A 19,572-nucleotide genomic window follows, 5' to 3' on the forward strand; every position below is an offset into this window, starting at 1 on the left:
ATGAGGTCGATTTTTTCGACAATATTGATAGTGATGCCGATGACAACGAGGGAGATGATGACAACGAGGGAGATGATGACGAGGGAGATTATTTTCTAATTCATGTAATACTATATTATTATTATTATTATTATTATTAATTTGCAATTATGTTTCGTTCATTTTCCATCTCTTTATAAGGACTTACAAATTTATTTTGCATCTTTGTAATTGCAGGAACTCGACAAAATGCCTGGGGGAAGGCAGAGGCGTCTCCACTCGCTCTACGCGACACCCCCCCGCTCAGGAGGACGAGGAGCCGCCGGTGAAGACATCGACGAGGAGGACTAGGACTGGCCGCCCCCGCGGCCGTCCAAGGACAAGGCCTACGCCTCACGCCCCGTCACCCGAGGAGGACCAGGTGGCAGCCTCCGGGGATGAGGGCGACCAGGGGGCAGCCGTGGGGGACGAGGACGACTAGGCGGCGACAGCAGGGCGTTCCGCTTCATCTGGCCACGAGGAGGCGGCGATAGCAGGGGGTTCCTCTTCCTCTGGTGGGTCGACCATCTACTTGCGTGGGCCGTCGACCCTCCCGCGGAGGCCGATCCTAGTTCACCAGCGCCCGATGATTCGACCCATGGGCGACGGGTACGTAACCATTCATGTTTTCTCTACTTGTTCATATGACATGTTGACAATCAAAATGGAGACTAATAATTCTTTTTAATGACTCGTACAACAACTAGGAAGTTGTGTCCGGAGCCGGCCAGGTATGCCAGATCAATGGCATCCTGAGCCTTCTAATTTAGGAGCACTACCATGGCATGGTCACTGTCGCAGGCACCAACAGCAATGTGACTATGCCGCCCTAGACGTGGGACCACTTTGCCCTCGCCACGAACAACGTCGCAGGCACCAAGGCGGCGCGGATTAAGCAGGAGCACTGGGTAAGTCTTCATCGCACTACATTGGTCAATTTATTGTATTCATTGGTCATTCTTAAAATAATGAAATGATACATGATGCATGTATGCAGGACTTCTTCAGGTGCGCCCCGGGGTACGAGGGCCGGGCGGAGCGAGTGCAGGACAAGGTCTATAGGAACCGACTCTCAGACCTATACCACGAGACGCGGCTCCAGTGCATCATCAACTACAACGGGAATGTCCTTGGTGACGTGGTGAGGAAGCAGGCGGCCAGGACCATGACGCTCACCAAGGAGCAGTACCTCCAGGTTAGTACGAAACATTAATACTGATTCCTTCTATGAAAAATAGGTAGGCTTCATTTTATCTTTTGACATGTTATATACTTACTGATCTGCAGATGTGTCCTGATTGGTGCGCCAAGGACCGAGCCTGCTGGGCGGCCATTGTCGACAGGTGGTGCTCGAACGAGTGGATGGAAAAGCACAACATCCGTTGGGACTGCCGCCTACAGATGGGTGGTGTGCCACACCACCAAGGCAACCACCACCTCGGCGCGTATGCCCAGACATGGGTAACGCTCTTTATATTTATTTCTTTATTCATTCGAACGCTCAATTCTCATTACTTGTAATCATCTTGGTGTTTTCCTCGCAGTCCCAGTCGCATGGTGGCCAGGAGTGCAACGAGTTCATGGCGTACACCCTGGCACACAAGGGCAAGGCGACAGCCCCGGACCTCACCTACAACCTGGAGGACCCGCCCGAGGCATACACCAACATGAGCGTCCACAGAAAGCTCAGCGAGTACTCCTCGGTGGCTCACACGCGCCATGGGAAGGACTTCGATCTAGCCTCCTAGCCCTTAGATGCAGACCTCATGATGAGGCTTGGAGGAGGGAAGCAGCACGGCCGGTACTGGATGGCGGACAGCCAAGTTGACACAGCCTCTACTCCCACCCTCTCCTAGATTCGAGCAAGGAGCACAAGCTCCTCCCTCCCTATATGACCTCGGCAGTAGAGTGCACAGCAGCAGGTGGCGGAACTCTAGGTTAGTCCTGTTTTATTCGTCGTTCATTGCTTTTACATATATCTTGCCTTTGCATTGTTGAAACATTGCGGGTGAAATATTGCAGGCCCAGGTGCAGAGGCTGGAGGCCAGGCACTCGGCCTCATAGGCGGAGCAAGAGCGAAGGAGGGAGGCCGAGGAGAAGAGGCTGCAGGACCTTTACGCGTTCATGGCAAACCTTCAGGCCACGACGGGTATAGCCGTGCCACCTTCGCTCCTCGCTCCAGTGGTTCGTACTCCTGATCCTAGTCCGGTGAGTATGGTTGTTTATTGCTTTAGCTTGTGCGACCCTCCTACAGAAACTCATGAATTCATTTTTCCTTTGCACAGCCACCGTCCGTGGGTTCGAACCGGACTCCTCAAGGGCACCACTCGACGCATCCAAGTGAACCTGGCCCTTCTCCACAGTCCGGGTGGCCAGCTGGCCCTCCGCCATGGCCCGGGGGGCCAGGTGGCCCTTCTTCACACTTCGGGTGGCAAGGGTGATAGTAGGTACCTTGGATTGGTCTCTTTTCTTATGTTTCATGGACTTAGACTTGTGTTGGATCCTGTGATGGATATTGGATGGTTGTGTTGGATGTGGATATTGTGATGGATGTGGATGTGATATACATTGTGATCTATATCGTGTATGTGATGGATATTGCTATGGACGAGGCATTTATGTGATATATATTGTGATTCTAGGCATGTGATGGTTGCGAATATGTGATTTGTTTGTCTGTAAAGATGGAAAGCAAAAAATAAAAAATAAAAAAGAATAATTCCCAGCTTTGCCGAGTGTAACACTCGACAAAGGTGCCTTTGCCGAGTGTCATGACAACAGCACTCGGCAAAACTAGGCAAAACTGTGCAAAACCGACTCAGGTCCTAGATTTGCCGAGTGCTATGGTCATGGCACTCGGCAAAACTGGGCACTTTGCCGAGTGCCTGGTCCAAAGCACTCGGCAAAACTGGGCACTTTGCCGAGTGCCGACGCTGTGGCACTCGGCAAAGAATTTTTTGGAAAAAAATAAAAAAAAATATTTTGCCGAGTGCCCGACACGTCACCACTCGCCAAAGGGGACGTTAGACGGGCGATCTCCGTTAGGTTACCTTTTCTTTGCCGAGTGCTGACGTGGCACTCGGCAAAGGCTTTGCCGAGTGCCCGATATATTGCACTCGGCAAAGAACCCTTTGCCGACAAAAGCTATACCGGCGGGTCTTTGCCAAGTGTAACACTCGGCAAACTGTTTGCCGAGTGCAAACTTGGGTTTGCCGAGCGTTTAGGGCACTCGGCAAAGAACCTGTGTCCAGTAGTGCTTGTATAGTCCTTCCCAACTTAGAGACTACTTGCGAAACTTGTTACTTTTTTGTCCTAAGAGGTTAAATAGTCTTCTGAACTAGATCATCAACCTGAAATGATTTGCTTTGCACATTCTTATTATAAGCCTTACCAACATGAACATTGTCTTTCTCAATCTCCTTCAAAGCCTTCATCACCGTGATGTCTCCTGAAGAAGACAATGTTGCTACAAAGTTAAACCACATGATACATGTTATTAATATGCAATCATAGAATGAATTATATTTTTTATTTGGAATCCCCCGTGCATGTTTTGATGGTTAAGCAAGACATTGCTGTTGAGGAAACATTTTTTTAGTTTGCGTGGTAGGTTGCCTGGAGATTCACGCTTTGGTTTGCAACGATTTGTCTTGGTTTGCACCCTACATCTCATTTTTGGTCCAGTTTAAAATTTTAGGAGACCATATAAGATTCAAAAAATTCTAAACAAGGAACTAAAAGGTAGAGCATGATTTTAGAAAAAATGAAAGTAGTTTCTCTACGAGTTTCTTTAATATTAAATCAGATTTTAGTATATTAAATGCATATTTATACTAGAAAAATGTTTGCATAATTTTTTGAAAAATTATTTCTATATTTTTTATAAAGTCTAATTGACCTTGCCTCATTGCTGACGTTTAGGGATGGCAATGTGGGTGGATCGGGTTGGGTCGGGTCCCCACAGGTTTCAAACCCGATAGGGACGAGGGCAGGTAAGGGTTTACACCCGAAAGGTAGTTCATTTATAACCTATCCCATAGACACAAACAAATCAAAATTTTGCAACAATCTTTTAGTGAGCATGTGAGATGTAGTTCGTTTATGACTTTATGGGTTTGCAACAATTTTTTGAGCACGTGAGATTTTTTAGTTTAATTTCTTTAGTTGGCAATTTATGTAGTATGGCTAGCGTATGACCATGTCAGCCGAAATCATTTTCAAAAAATCATTTAGGAGGTAAATTAGATGGCTTTAAGAGTTAGAGGAGTCTAAAAAAATCTGGTTCTACAACTGAGGGAGGCAAATCGTGCTCACGAAATATGTCAAAGGGCCTATGAGTCCATATGTGAAAGTATTGGGTTGTATATACGGCCCATGAGTCCATATGTCATGGATATTTGAGTCTCTAGTCAATATCATAGTAGAACCATCTTCACAAGTTCCTTTGCCTTGAGAAGTTCAACCCGACATGCGTTGCTAGCAAACACACCCATGCGTTGCAATGGGAGAATAATTTATTGCATTGTCGGTGGCATGAGCATGGTTGCACGGTGGAGCTGTGTTTCGGCACAGCAGCCACGGTAGCACGCGTGCCTTGTGTCACCGCGCATGGCCAGTCAACCTATGACAGCGGTGCACCGGCCATCGAGAAGACATGGGCTAGCATTGCTAACCACACGAGGGTGGTTTTGTGGGCACGACTCTGGTGGTGGTTAAGCGGATGCGGGGCGGCACAAGCATGGCCTAACGGTCGCGATTGAGCGAGCACACAATTCTTACAGTGCCCTTAACGACTGAGAGGAGCAACGTGCATGAGATACCTAATTGTGCCATCGGTGCACCCGACAACACAATAGGTTGTGGAGGTCAGCATTAGCTAGCAGTAGTTGTCTGGTCAGTCGACAACTCCACTATCGGTCTTCCCAACAACAGGTCCTCATAATTTCAATATGTGTCATTTGCCTTGACTCATCGCTATCGTTCTCTTGCACCCTCTTAGGGGCTCCAATTCTTATAGGGCCATAGTTCTACGATAATCCATTGTGCACGTGCTAATGAGATTCTAGCGGTGCAATGGGTTAGGACCTGGGAGAGGGAGTAGAACAAAGCTACCTCTGCGACTAACACGAAGACGAAACTAGTGACAAACACATGGATTAGGAAGCGGGCACATGAATAGCAAAGGATATAATGGATGCAACAAATTAGTGGGGAAAATTCTTATTTGAAAAAAGGAGATAATCGTTAAAAACAATAAATATGACCTAGTGGTTTAATTTTAGATATAGAAGCATAAGTAAGAAATCAAAATGAGAGGCACTTAGAAAGAAAACACAAAAACAATGGGAAAACTTGGAGGGGGCGAAAACTTTGGGAGAGAAAAAAAGGAAATAAAAAGCACAAAAAAACAATTGACGGGACAAAAAAATGAACACAAAAATAGAAAAACAAAAAAGATGGATGGAAATAAAAAAAGAACCACGTGAAAAACAAAAACATAGATATATAGATACGATAAATTTTTTTATACTAAAACATATGATATTATATGTTTACTGTGTATCCTAGTCAATAGGAGTGTAACAAAACTGGTTTGTTATTTTTGTGAGTTTTCTGTGATTTTCTATGATTTTTAGAATTCTCATCTAGTTTAATAAAAGAAAAGAAAACAAAAAGAAAGAAAAAGGGCTACTGTGTGGCTGGGCCATGGGCTTCAGCCCAGCCCATAGCGTAGCGTAGCACAACCAGAAAAAAGAAACTGAACAAAACACGGGCACCTTGCTGCCCCGCCGGACACCGAACGAATACGAATATGGAGCGGACAGAAAAATACGGAAAGAAACGGATAGAAAAAAAAGATATTACAGAAATTTTGCCTTTTTATTATCCGGGATAGATTTATATCATGACAACTATAAATAGTTCATTGCTCCCATTAACAAAACATCCCTTTTTTATTGACTTTTTTACCTTTTCTAATCCTAAAATGCATTATTACAAGTTGGAAAACTTTTGATAGGGACATCTATATAATATTTTTAGTATCATTGATCTCCTCCCCAAATCCTTGTGCACTTATTTTGGGCTTGAGTTACATGATGTTTGACTTCTCTCTCACATTTTGTTTTAGAGAAACACTTCTTTTCACTTGAACTGCTTATCAAATACTCCCTTCGTTCTTCGTTTGACTTTTTTTTTACCCCAAGTTTGACTACTTGTCTTATTCTAAAAATTTGTACCAATATAGTCAAATTTAAGTTATTCTTGAAGTACTTTTGTTAATAAAGCAAGTAGCAACAAAAGAAGTGATATTTTGCACAAAAATTTAAAATAAGATGAGTGGTCAAACTTTAGGTCAAAAAAGTAATTTGAAACGATTTTAGTATGTTAGTGTTTTTCTTTCCCAACAAAATAATATGAGACAATTCCTTGTGGGCCATTAAAAAAGATCGTAATGCCCTGTATGCCCCTGGAAAAGTTCAGCGGTCTTCAGCGCCACTACTCCAACTTTTTCGTGTCCTACATGCCACTTCCGTCAGTTTGGGCTCTAACGCCGTCAAACTGCAGGTGTGAAAAGACGAAAATACCCTTAAGTCTAAATATATTATTAATTTTTTAGCATCTTAACGACTTCAAATGAAAAAACTCAAAACTAGAAAGTTGTAGATCTCGTCGAGATCTATAATTTTCATATAAAAATTATTTTCATTTAATTCCACAAAAAAATGATTTGATATGATTAATATATCTTAGAAAAATCATATTATTTTTTTGCGGAATTAAATGAAAATAATTTTTATATGAAAATTATAGATCTCGACGAGATCTACAACTTTCTAGTTATGAGTTTTTTCATTTAAAGTCGTTAAGATGCTAAAAAAATTAATAACATATTTAGACTTAAGAGTATTTTCGTCTTTTAACACCTGCAGTTTGACGGCGTTAGAACCTAAACTGATGGAAGTGGCATGGAGGACACAAAAAAGTTGAAGTAGTGGTGCTGAAGACCGTTGAACTTTTCTAGGGACACAGGACATTAGAATCTTTTTTAATGGCACACGAGAAATTCCCTCAAATAATATCAGCCGCAGAACCATCAGCCATCGTCATTTCTCTGTCACTGGCCTTTTTAACATGTCTCGTCAACGCTCAATTTAACCGGCCCGGCCCATAATCCCTTGTAAGAGAGGCTTTTGCTAGGTTTTTGCCCCAACCGCCCAAGTGCGTGCTCCTGCCACCTTCCACCCCTCCACTCCCCGGCGGGCGGCGGCTGCCTCGCCGAAGCGGTCCAACCGGCGCAGCCGAGATGGCGAAGGGTGACGACGCGCTGGCGCGGAAGCGCAACCGGGTGCGCCGCAAGCGCCTCCGCAGCAGCGAGAACGCTGTCTCCGCGCGGGTCGCGGCAATCATCGCCTCCAAGCGCCGCCGCAAGTCGGGGAAGCGCCGCGGCTGCGAGGGCATGTGCTTCTCGCTCCCCACGTCCGACGACCCATTCAACGAGCGCCACGGGAAGAAGCGCAAGGTCGATAACGAGCCGACCGAGGACACAGCCGCCGCCGCCGCCGCCAAGGACGGCGACGACCCCAAGAAGAAGGTCGAGGACACAGCCGCCGCCGCCGGCAAGGACGGCGACAACCTCAAGAAGAAGGGCGCGAACACCAAAAAGCAGCAGCAGCCGGTGGCAAAGGCCGGGGCCGGGGCCAAGTCGAAGGCGGTTCGCGAGAGGGCTACGGGCGTGGAGGAGGGCCGCGTGGACTTCGACCGACCGTCCAAGTTCCTGGTGGTCTGCCTCAATGCCATCCGGGACGCAGTGGCGCCCGAGGACGGCGGCGGCAGCATCCACGGCGCAGGCGATTGGGGCGTGGAGCTCTGGCGGTGCTGCTCCGCTCAGGCGCCGTCCGACGTGCTCGACGCTAGCGGCGCGTGCGCCACAGTGGACCAGACAGCGTGGCTCGTCTCCACCGCCTGCGACATCGTCGCTAGGAAGGAGAGGCTTGGGATGGTCGTGTCCTGCCCCTTCCTGCTGTACCTCGTCCCATCGCAGGAGAAGGCCGCTCAGGTTTGTACTCACATTTTTATGCTCATATTACCTATTTCTTTGTGTAGGTTTAATGACCAAACTGTGAATGATTTATTGATTCTCTTGGTGTTGTTTTGGCAGGTGCGAACGATATGCAAACCCCTGAAGCCTCTTGGGATTCATTCAGTGAGCTTGCATCCTGGCGCATTCATTGAACACCAGATCTCTGGGTATGTTTTGTTCCACTATTTGCGTCATCCGCTGTTGATTGTAAATGTGAAACATGCTATCTGCTAGCGTAGTCGTGTACTGTTTATAATAATAAATACTAAACGACAGCTGATATATTAGTGTTAATTCATTTTGTTTGGACTGCTCTATCAGACTGAAAACTTGTGAGCCGGAGTTTCTTATAGCCACACCTGAGAGGCTTCTTGAACTTGTTTCGTTAAAGGCGATTGACATATCAAGTGTATCAATGCTGGTGAGTAAATGTGGCAATTGGAGTGAAAGCCTTGATGAACTATATCAATGTGATTGTAACTGTAATTGCATGTTGCCAACCATGAATCCTGCAACAAGTTATTCATCATGGCTCTTAGCATGCTTAGTCGTTCTGTTTTCTGTATTGCTTTTCTCCATATAGTTACCAAACCTACTACGGGGCTTCAGCTAAAGATGACAACTTCAATTGACAGGTCATTGACGGACTGAAATGTTTCGTGGACCACAATGTCAGTGACAAAATATTTTCTATTAGAGACACCATATCAAACAATCCTCAGATTACTATCTTCACCGATCCATCTGACAAAAAGGTTGCAACAATGGTTAAAAGTCTACTCCGTGGAAGAATTACAAAGCTTTCTATCAATGATTCTGTTTCTTCACGAAGTGCATTTATAGCCCAGCATGTACACTTCTGTCCATCAGAGGAGCAGAAAACATCAAAGGTAACTACTACTTATTTCTCTAGTGCCGTTGTTCCTGATGGTGCATTTCATGGTTTGGTTGTGTTTCAAGTGTTGTGCAACTTACTCAGGATAACAATTATGCATAGCTACTGAGCTCTGTAATTTCTACAGAACTTCCAGTCTTAGTTGGCGTTTCCTTCTTACTGGAGATCTAAAATACTTTATTGTTTTCCTCATTTCCTGCGTACTGGAAATCTTTTTCTTTAGGATGTCGTACTCATACCTCAAACCGCATGATCCAGTGTTAAAAAAACGCAATTAAATGCTTAAATGCGAAACTGAGTTCTGGCACCTCGCAATTAAATGCTTAAACGCGAAACGGAGTTCTGGCGCCTCGTCTAGGCCATAGGCATCGAATTAAATGTTGACTGACGGGTAAGTGGCATGGAATCAGAGGAAATCAGGAGGAAGGCAAGCTAGCGCATGAAGAGGTGAGCAGCAGGAGCATGCCTGAATCTCGAGCACCAACTCCTCAAGTAGCCGCCGGAGCAGCACAGCCCTGCCCCCTGCCCCCGGCGCACCTCCCTGGTGCTCCCAGACCTCATGGTTGTGCGGGCGGAGACCTTGCGGTTTGTGAAATGCGGCTAGCTGTGCGGGCGTGCAGCAGATGTGCCCCTGGGAGGAAGAGAGGAGGGGAGTAGAATAGGCGTGGATAAGGGGTGGGTGTAGAGTTTTTTTAATGGGCCTGGGCCTCTTAATATCTTCTGGGCCATGGGAAATACTGCTGCTGCCTTGCTTGGCCTGTTGTTGTAACAAGGCTAGACTGAATCTGTGATGCAGTGATACACTTAAAACACATCTCAGCAACAAAAAAGAAAAAAAAAGCACAAAAGCTTAATCACGTTTAACCTCTTAGGCGTCCTAGGCGCTAATCAGTGGCCTGGCGCCTGCCTAGCGCCTAGCGCCTTTTGTAACCTTGCTATGATCCTAGTTCTGGCAAAGAATCTGAGTCGCAACAGGGGTCGTTTTTAAGTGGAGTCACCATGAGATCGTAGAATCAGGATTCAGATGTGATTTTATACTGTCCATACTGAGGTTGAGAGGGAGTCTGTTTGCTGCATTGCTGCTGAATAGCGTTCAGAATTTCGGTGAAATTCGGTTCTACCGGTCAGCCCATGTAAAAGGCTATACTGTCCTCTAAATTTCAGTCTGTTTTTTTTGGCCCAATAGAGTACACATAGCCCATGTATCCATTCCTGATTACATATAGACCTACTTGAAACCCTAGCCAATGGGAATTATATTTCTCTCTTCTCCTCGGAACCTCAGCCACCACTAGCCTTCTCTCTTCTTCTCTGCTCTCGGTCTGCTGCTTGCTTGCTCCATGGCGCCTGTGATTTCTCTCCTCCCGTTCCGCTGCCTCCACGGCGTGTCTCCACTCTCCAGCTGTGCAAGGTCAGCGTCTCATAGTGTAGCATCACATTTGCCTTCTGAGTCTCAATCTGATTGGAGTCTGGCCATGAGACGAGCTGATGTGCCGGCGCAACTGGAGACATCTCGCCATGGATGGCGCTGCAGAAGGTTGATTTGTTTCAACAACTCTGTTTTTCTGGACTGTTAGACTGTATATCTGTATGCAACTATAGAGTATCATTTGCCATCTAGATTTGGAGTATATCAATGGTAGTTTCTACTTGATCTTGAGTTGAGGAGTGTCCGGTGTACTGGTTGTTGAATACTTGATGTTGACTGTGATTTTGTAAACTAAAAGGTGTGCTTTGATCTATTGATTCATTTAATTCTGGACGATTTTCGCTGATTTCTTCAAAAATTCCGTCATTTTCTTCAAATTTCGGACATATTTTGGTATTCCTTCAAAGTTAGTTTGGGCATTTTTTGAACCGAGAAAATCCGAAAATCTCCGAAATTCATGAAGTTCGTTTCTACCGCTGGGCACCGTTTTTTCCCCCCAGCAAATGGTAGCCTGAACCCTGCTGAAGAGCTCACATGCTCCCTTCCTTCCCCTTCTCATTGATCTGTCCCATACTCTTATCTCCTTTCTACTCCTAACAATCAGCAGCTTCTGCAGAATAAAAAAGCATTACTGAAATCGTGATAGAGCTCTGTAGCCTGGGTATCAGCAGTGACTCCACTGCACGCCTGCAGTGGCATAATGATTGGCCATATGGTTTTACTACTGTATATTTTAGCTTAGTCTTGAGGGATGCATTTTGTAATTGTGTTTGTTCATCTTGCACTTGGCGATAAGAGGAAAAAGTCAACTAATGGAAACAATAGAGTAATCCAGACAATACTTGGATTCAGAACCATGTATTTGCATATGTAGGGCCTGTTTGGCACAGCTCACAACAGCTTCATGAGCTGTTGTGAGCTGTTTTTTTTTGCCAAACACCTATTTCCAAAACAGCTTCATGGGTAAAGCTGTTTTTCTTCTTTCACAAAGGGTTGTGTTGAGATGAAGCCGAAAAAAGTAGCTTATCCCAGCTTTCCCTACCATCAGTGGGGCCCAGCCTGTTCAATCTCCAATTTGGCCCCCAACGAGATGAGCAGAGGCACGTGCGGAGGACCGAGCCAAGGCACGGCATCGCCGTCGAGCCAGGTGCGGGCGTTGTCGCTGTCGTCGGGCCAGGGCGCGGGCACCGCCGCCTGGCCGGAGCGCCACCGCCGCCGGGCACAAGCTGCCGCGTTCTGGGCTGCGAGCGCGGGCACCGCCAGGGCGCGAGCTGCCGAGGCACGGTGCGAGCGCGCGCACCGTCGCCGGGCCAGGGCGCGGGCAACAACGCGCCACCGCCTGGCCGGAGCACCGCCGCCGCCGGGCATGAGGTGCCGCGCTGCAGGTGCCTGGGGCTACCAGCGTGGCCAACGCTGGGCGCGCGAGTTGCCGCGGCCGCCAGGAGCACGGGGCGAGCACGGCCACCAAGGCACCGCCAGGGCGCAGCTGACGGGGCGGCTCGCGGGCGCGGGCCGCCGGGATAGGTCGGCGCGGGGGGCGCGAGCTGCCGGGAGGGGCGCCGCCATGGGGGCGTGGGCCGCCGGGGGCACGGGCCGCCGCCGTGGTGGCTCGTGGGCACATGGGCGCGGCCGCCCTTTGTCGTGAAGAAAATACCGAGGAAGAAAACGAGAAAAAAAAGAAAAAGAAAACACTAAGGGTATTATAGTAATTTTTTCCTGGTGAAGCTGTTTTGGTCTAATGTGTGAAGTTGTTTTGCTAAACAGTTTTCTAAAAACAACTTAGCTTCACCTAGAGAGCTGCTCATGAAGCCATTTTGCAAAAAAAACAGCTTCAATGGTGAAGCTGAGCCGTGCCAAACAGGCCCATAATTGTGCAAGTCTGGATGGAACTCTGCAGTTTGTATCTCCAGAACCTATGTTTAATGACGTACAGTAATACTTCTGTATTTGCATCTTAATATTATAATTACCATATTATCTGATGGAAGTGCTATAAATAAATTGAAGTAGATGTATACTTTATCATATAAAAATAAATTAAACTTAGAAAACGAAAATCCCATAGGATCCTGATCCTACAATACGACCCTACTCGTCAAAAACGATCCTACCACGAATCCTGATCCTAAGAACCTTTCTCATGTCTGTATTGAATTCATGGCTGAATGTTTATTTAGCAGGAGTTGTTCAAGCTTGTATGATTGGGGTGTGTTGTGGCTTTGATGTTCTGATGAATTATTTCTACTTTCAGGTCAAGGAAATTCTTGAGCAGATATTGCAAAGTCATCCTAAAAAGACATCAAAGGTTCTTCTAGTAGTCGCAAGTGATCAAAAAGCACGACACATGTCATCATCGCTTAAGCTGAAAAATTGCACAGTGATTGATGACTCACAGGGCAGCTCTTTTACCATATGCAGCAGGTACAGTGAATTAAACAACATTGTAGTTTTTCTGAAATTTCCAGTCTCTGCATGCAAACTGAACAAACTTGTCAATTTATTAGCAAAGCCTTTCAGTTTCCAATCTCTGCATGCAAACTGAACTGAACTTGTCAATTTAATAAAATACTGTGAGAAGAACTTTGGGTTTCAGTCAGTCCTAAAGTAGTTTTAATCACCACATTATTATCTTTTGACTGAGAGTACTGTTTAACTCATATCCTTAACTTTGACATTGTAAATGCATTTGTATTTGTGCAGTGTGGGGCTGATGAATGTCATTGTGAAAGATCGGGAGAACATGGCAGTGACAGATGTAGAGGAATTTGAAACAGTGTTGGTGGTGGATCTGCCTCCTTCAGTCGACGAATATGTTGAGATCCTCACGGGGGCTGCTCTTCATGTGATTGGAGGCGAAGTGCATAGTATATTCTGCGACACTGATGCTTCTATTGCGAAACCTCTGGCTGAGCTTCTTGCAGATTGCAGTCAGGTGGTGCCCGACTTTCTCAAAAACCTGGAGCCTTCATAGCAGACTGTACACAATCAGAGTAGTCAGATCATATCTTGGTGATTCGGATGAGGCACCGCAGTTCGTGGCACTTAATTGTCACCAAGCAATTTTGATATTTGTGTGTGTGCGCGCGCGCGCCCGTGCGGGTTGGGTTCTACATGTTATTCTCATTTGTCAGCGCAACATTGGTATTCAGGCCTCGACCTTGATATGTACTAATGTACTATTATCTCATACATTGTGAAATGTGAATGCCTTGAAGCCCTTTTCTTGGGAGAACTCGAAGTGCTGCATGTTCATAGGACGGCGGTCTCTATTATTGTCAATTTTGTCAAAGGAACTGTGTCAGTCATCAGGGACCTCCCTTTGCCCCCAGCTTCCTTTGTCCAAAGGCAAGCTGAAAAGAGGCCTACGCTACACTGATAGATCTTGGGACCTTTAAAGTGCATCAATCAAAATGTCAAAGACACAGCTTCTTTTAATCAAGTTCTTTTCACATCTTTAAAGTACTCATCATCTTGCTGGCTCATCTCTCTGGATGTCAGCTCAACGGATTCTTGAGCTGACTGCTGCTGAGTTGGTGGCCGCAACTAAAGGGGCTGTGAGCTCTGAGCTGTGCACCGGCCAGCACCTTTGCCGTTCCGGCCTGGTTCTGAAAGGTTGGTCGGAGAGCGGGATGGCTGGATGCTCATGGGTAGATCACCGGTGGCAGATCTTGCTGGTGACTCGGCCGGGACCATGCTGTGCAGCAGATTGCACGTCAGTCCAGCGAGGAAACAAAGTTCTGTTACACGTAACGTGACTATAGCTCGACAACGATGTCTCCTTTCTTGATTGATTCCTCTGGTATCATAGCAGTCAGTCACCTTTGTTTCATCGTGTTTCTGTGGTGTCCAATGCTGGAACTGGAGTGAAATGTTCGTTCTGATCTTGAATTCTTGAGAGCAGTCGTGGACGCTTGAAGCTGAAGCTGAAGCTCGTCTTGTCGTGGCGACCTATAACGATGCTGAAGCGAAAAATGTTCGACCTGATCTGCAGTCACCAAACCAACAATTTCAGTGGACGGCTTCGCTCCATCAGTGAAGGCAAGGTATTCTTTCTTTCCTCTTCTTTTTCAGATCACAGGCAACTCGCGCCGTGCACGTCGACCTTCGCCGCCACCGATGGAACATTTGTCTAATGCGTCCACATCTTTGGACTTTGGGGTTATTAGAGTTCTGGCATGCCACATGCTTGAACGAGCTTATCCCCCTGTAAAGGCCTGTCCTACTCCTACACAAGTTTGCTTTTCAGCAGCAAGTTTATGAGTGCCTGTTCGGCTGGTATTAAAGCCGGCTACACTCGGCTGAAGCTGTTTTGTTGTGAGGGAAAAATACAGTAGATTCTAGCTGATAAGCCGGTTGATAAGTTCATCTTCATCTGCAAACTAGCTTCATGATGCCTTTTTCAGCAGGTACGGAAGGGAGAAGAGAGGAGCATATAGATAGAGCATATCTTGGCAAGGTTGCCATCATGCCCATCCAAGCTCCTCAGTTTCATGATGCTGAAAGCATAGAGGCTCCATGGAGAATCTGCCTAGTAATCATGGTTCAAACATGCTGAAGTTGTTATTTTAAATGAGTTCTATGTCTACTCCTTTTCAATGCTATCTGTAGGCGTAGGCAACGTTAAAATTCACAGCGACGACAAAAAGTGGATGCATTGGTACGACATGCTCGACTTCTTGTAACATATATATATACACACATATTCTCAACTTTTAAAAAGCTCGACTTGCGGGTAAGACAACCCCCAAGCATTGCATTAAGAAGAAGACATTCTTACGCAGATCGAGAAAATCTCCGAATCTTTGCCTCACTCATACACATCAGCACCATAGCCCATGTGAGAACGACCGCGACCAGAGCCAGGGCTTAGATCTATGCTTCAGCGTGAGACAGGACAAAGGGATTTTTTTTAACCCTAACCTAAAATTCGCTTCCATGGCGAGTCAATACTTACACCACCTAACCAACTCAACTAGAAGCCCTTTCACCATTCTTAACTTTACAATAACATTCACTAACTTTAGCATAAATTTTAGGTCATGTTTGGATCCACAGGTCTAATGATTGTTAACTAATTTTTAGTCCCTAAAGATCCAAACAAATGATGGTAACCAAATTAAGAAGGTGAGAACTGCTCCAGGACTCCTCTTTCTAAAAATTGTGTGGATCTCAAAGCAATCAAGCAAATTAATTAAATAATTTTATTAAGTATTTTCTCCTGGGTCCCACTTGGGCCTGGCTCGGCCAAACCCAGCCCGTGCTCAGCCCAAACTCATCTCTCCCCCGATCCCCTTCGTTCCGTGCCCGTTCAAAGCATTTCCGCGAGGTCCGAGTTCCGGCGGGAGCTCGCCGCCGGTTCCGCCCTCCTCGTTTCCGTGGCCGGCAAATCCAGTCCAGACTAGTTCTACCCCGATCCTCTTTGTATGGATCTTGCTTTTTCCCTTGCGTTGGTAGCCAAACGAGTGCACCTCCTGGACACCGCGACCACGGCGACACCTCCAACTCCGTCGTCGATGGTCATCCAAGGCCCCCTTCTGGATCCCTTTGTTTAGCGCTTTCCCATTTCGCGTGAGGGGGGAACCGTTCCATTCCTGGAGAGGAGGCCCGGCGGCGCCATTCCATTACGCATCACCCTTTTTTGTCTGATCGTTCTTGTAGCGATTCGTATAGATTTTTCTTAGTTCAGCACCTGTTTTTTCAAAGCAAAGATCTTGTAATTGTCAATGCGTCGTAGGTTCCATGCCCTTACTGTTACTGATATCTTGGATATCTCTGAACCCGTCATGACTCATGAGTAGGTTCCATGCTCCTACTGATATCTTGGATATCTCTCTGAACATGCCATGAGTAGGTTCCATGAGACCATGACTGTAAACATCTCGAGGATGACAATTCCAAAGCTCTATATATCCCCAAATGCGGAAGCTTGACCACTTCCCCAATATTGTACAGTGCATAGATAGCTTAAGTATGAAATTTCAGAAAATTGGAGATAACATGCAAAGGAAACCTTGTTATCAAAGTAAGGAGTGTCAGAAATCATTGAGTTAATTGAGGCAACGTATCCAATTGTTCCTCTTAATCCACCAGTGCTCTACCGCAGATGATTCAAAAACGATTGCTTCAGAATTGAGCTTTCACATTTATCCAATGACACTTGTTCTGTCAAGTTTGATTAATCATTAATCTTCTGCCCGGAAACGATGGGCACTCGCATTGCATGGATATATAGTTCCTTCAGAACTGGGAGAAAATCGAATGTATGTTTACTCCTTCAGAAGATCAATTAGTCTGTTTTCACTGAAATATCCGTGGATTCTGGCCCTATGTCTATTATGTGTTTTGTACTGTAAATGCTAATTCTGGACCAGACTAGTTCACTTGCATTTGATAGATAATATATTCAATTCTTCCGTTTTCATCCCTAAGAAATAAGCCTGCGCAAGCGGTGAGGACAACATTGCCCGTGTGCGGCGGTTCCTCGCATCTTACAGAGTTACAGGCATGGCGCTACAATCAGCTACACATGAGCCTGCGGCGGTGCCGAGAGAGCAGAGGTGGCGGTGCGCTCCCGGCGGAACTGGTCGCTCTTTGCCGGGAGTTCCTATCTGGAAATCGAACGACACCTCGTCGAAGAGGGCTGGAGATGCTGCCGTGTTCTCTTGTCGGCTGCCCGTGCACGAGGAAAATAATCCTCCGATGCACGCCACGTTGCGGAGGTCCACTCCTCGCAGTCGCAGGTCCGCTCCTTAATTAACTTAGCTGCTTTCAGATCCGTGCAAACTTTTAAAAAGAGGAGTATTGGAGCAGTTCTCGTACTCCCTCCATCCGTGAATACAGGGCGTAACTGCTTTTTTTTTTAGTCCGGGAATACAGGGCGGCGGCGGTAGTTCACGCGCGCATGCAACATTTAACTTGCGTCGTCCTTCTCCTCGGCTCCCACGCTGCATGCAGTTGGCCGTTACTCACAGCGCATGCATATGCATGTTCTCTCGAGCGAGACTAGTACTCCTACTATACGAAGGCAAGCACTGTAAGGGCCTCTTTTGGCACGGCTTATCTCGGTTTTGGCTTCATCTATTTTACGTAAATTGAGGCACTGTAGTGTGAAGTCGTTTTGTAAGTCGGGGTTAAAATGAACTAGAAGTCGAAAAAAGCCAGTTTTTCTGACTTCACCGGCTTTGGCTTCACCGGTGAAGCCGTTTTGGATGAGCCGTGCTAACTTGCGTGCTTGCACCTTAGCTCACAACATTTTTGTGCAGCGACGAAGATGGCAGAGGTGGCTGGGGCACAAGCAAGGCAGCAGCTCGCCAGTGCTCGGCGCATGCGTCGGAAGGCACAGAATGAGCTCGGCCGTGTTCCAGTGCTCCGTGTCTGCGCCATCCGCATGCGACGGCAAGCGCAGGTCGAGCATGGCCGCGCGCGAGCGCTCCGTCTCCGTCAGCAAGTGGAGCTCCGCCGTGCGGGAGCTCTGTCCATGCAACACTGGTGGAGCTCATCCGCTCATGATCATGGACGAAAGTGAAGCGGCCGGTGACGATCACGGCACCGACTCCGACAGCATTTGGTACGTTCCAGACTCACTGGCCAGCGACACCTGTGTTCCAGATTCATTCGAGGACATCGAGGAAGAAGCTAGAATTGCTGCACATGTTGCTATTGAAGCAGAAAAGGATGAGAAAGCCCTTGCGATTGTCCGTCCAATGATGTTTAAAATCATCTTCCCTAATTTTCCTGAACTACACAAGTGATGCGAAACGAGCAATGGTGTACTCTTGTTTTTTTATCTAATAGGTTACATGCAGTAGGAGTACATTTTTGTGAAACACTAAGCTATGCAGCGATGAAATTCACTGCATCTTGATAAATTTCCTGATCTACTTGTTGCCTTATTGGAAGTTGATGAATTCTCTCTAATGTACCCTTCTTCATATGAGGGATAGCATAATGTTGCCCTCCTTTTGCACGCATAATCTCTATCATGCACCCCTGCAGTGTTAGGAATACTCGGTTTGACCTGTCCACCTGATATTCTAAATATGCTTTGATCACATTCGACTCAATTTCTTGGATGTTTGATGGAGATGACTTTTCAAACAATGCCTGCAGAGCTGCAAAAAAACCTAGATCCAAAATATTAAGATCCGGAGAGTTGGGTGGCTGACACATTAGCCGTATATCCCACCCATCTGCTTGTGCAGCACGACAAAAATCTGGATCATCAACTGCAATATCCGTCTTCGCGTTATGTTGTTGGATGAATATACGACATCCTTGTTCTTCAGCATGCCATTTTTCTTTGATGGCCGGCAAGACCTTTTCAATGAGAAGCTTTCGGATAGTATCTCTCGTGACCGATGTCATGGCCTTCAGCTGCATGGTTCCTGTACATACAACCACGTAAGTAGAGTAACCAAGATTAGTAGAGTAATCCTAATTTAAGTAAAATTAAACAGCTTACTCCTAGGCCTATTGGGACTTCGCCTCTTGGCTGGCTCCAAGTAAGTGAAGGGAAAAATCCCTATCTTGCCATCAAATATGCATACGCCATTCTCAAATCTTGGGCGGGTTTTCACGCCTAAAAACATCATCTTTTCAATGAAATTTTTGCTCTTCACAGTTCTTCGAGGGATCTGTTTGCCAGGCGCCAAGTAATAAATTTGGTTTTTCTTTGTCCTATAGAACCATTTCTCATCTATGTAAATGACATTGTATAAAGATTTGAAGGTTGGATCATCTGGTATGCTTTGACTGTCAAGCATATTTACGCAAAATCGCACACGTTCCTTCATGTTTTGTTCTGTTAAGGTGAACTTTATGGCATTTGTATGACGCCTAAACTTTCCTTCTTTGAGCCGGTCATGCAATGTGCTCTTTGGCATATGCAAGGCGTTGGCTAGGTCACGGACGGTATGACGCTGTCTAAGCGGCACATCTTTTATGGCATCTGGGTTAAATGTTTTTTTACCACAATTTTTTGTTGTTGTTTTCGAAAGCTAAAATTCCACCACCAGTTTGTCTAGTTCGCCATACGCGCTGGATAACTCTCCACGGAACCCCCGTATCAGCAGCAACGGACTTCGTTACTCCCTCCTTCATCATGCCTGGAGCTGATCTTTCTAAGCACATGGCATAGATGATCCTTTT

The 19,572-nt window shown here is 46.3% G+C and overlaps 2 protein-coding genes across 2 annotated transcripts; one reads left to right on the forward strand and one right to left on the reverse strand.

Moving 5' to 3' along the window:
- The first annotated feature begins 7,240 nt into the window (after positions 1-7,240).
- On the forward strand, positions 7,241-13,657 carry LOC136505226 (ATP-dependent RNA helicase DBP3-like). Its single transcript, XM_066500373.1, has 6 exons — positions 7,241-8,077; positions 8,180-8,268; positions 8,423-8,522; positions 8,737-8,991; positions 12,677-12,846; positions 13,126-13,657. Exons 1-6 carry the CDS (start codon positions 7,325-7,327, stop codon positions 13,394-13,396), a joined length of 1,638 nt encoding a protein of 545 aa, XP_066356470.1. The 5' UTR covers positions 7,241-7,324; the 3' UTR covers positions 13,397-13,657.
- A 4,601-nt stretch (positions 13,658-18,258) lies between these two features.
- Positions 18,259-19,307, reverse strand: LOC136503097 (uncharacterized). The gene is made up of 2 exons (XM_066498284.1): positions 18,887-19,307; positions 18,259-18,809 (listed from the first exon to the last, which is right to left on the reverse strand). The coding sequence occupies exons 1-2, from the start codon at positions 19,305-19,307 to the stop codon at positions 18,259-18,261; spliced, it is 972 nt and encodes a 323-aa protein (XP_066354381.1).
- Positions 19,308-19,572: the final 265 nt, after the last annotated feature.

This window comes from Miscanthus floridulus, chromosome 14 (genome assembly GCF_019320115.1).
Source record: "Miscanthus floridulus cultivar M001 chromosome 14, ASM1932011v1, whole genome shotgun sequence".
Lineage (NCBI taxonomy): Eukaryota > Viridiplantae > Streptophyta > Magnoliopsida > Poales > Poaceae > Miscanthus > Miscanthus floridulus.

Coding starts and splice junctions, on each gene's coding strand:
- LOC136505226 (XM_066500373.1), top strand. CDS start 7,325: ATGGCGAAGGGTGACGACGCGCTGGCGCGGAAGCGCAACCGGGTGCGC. Junction 8,992..12,676: donor AGGAGCAGAAAACATCAAAG/GTAACTACTACT, acceptor TTCTACTTTCAG/GTCAAGGAAATTCTTGAGCA. Junction 12,847..13,125: donor TCTTTTACCATATGCAGCAG/GTACAGTGAATT, acceptor GTATTTGTGCAG/TGTGGGGCTGATGAATGTCA.
- LOC136503097 (XM_066498284.1), bottom strand. CDS start 19,307: ATGCCAAAGAGCACATTGCATGACCGGCTCAAAGAAGGAAAGTTTAGG. Junction 18,810..18,886: donor AAGTCCCAATAGGCCTAGGA/GTAAGCTGTTTA, acceptor TTGTATGTACAG/GAACCATGCAGCTGAAGGCC.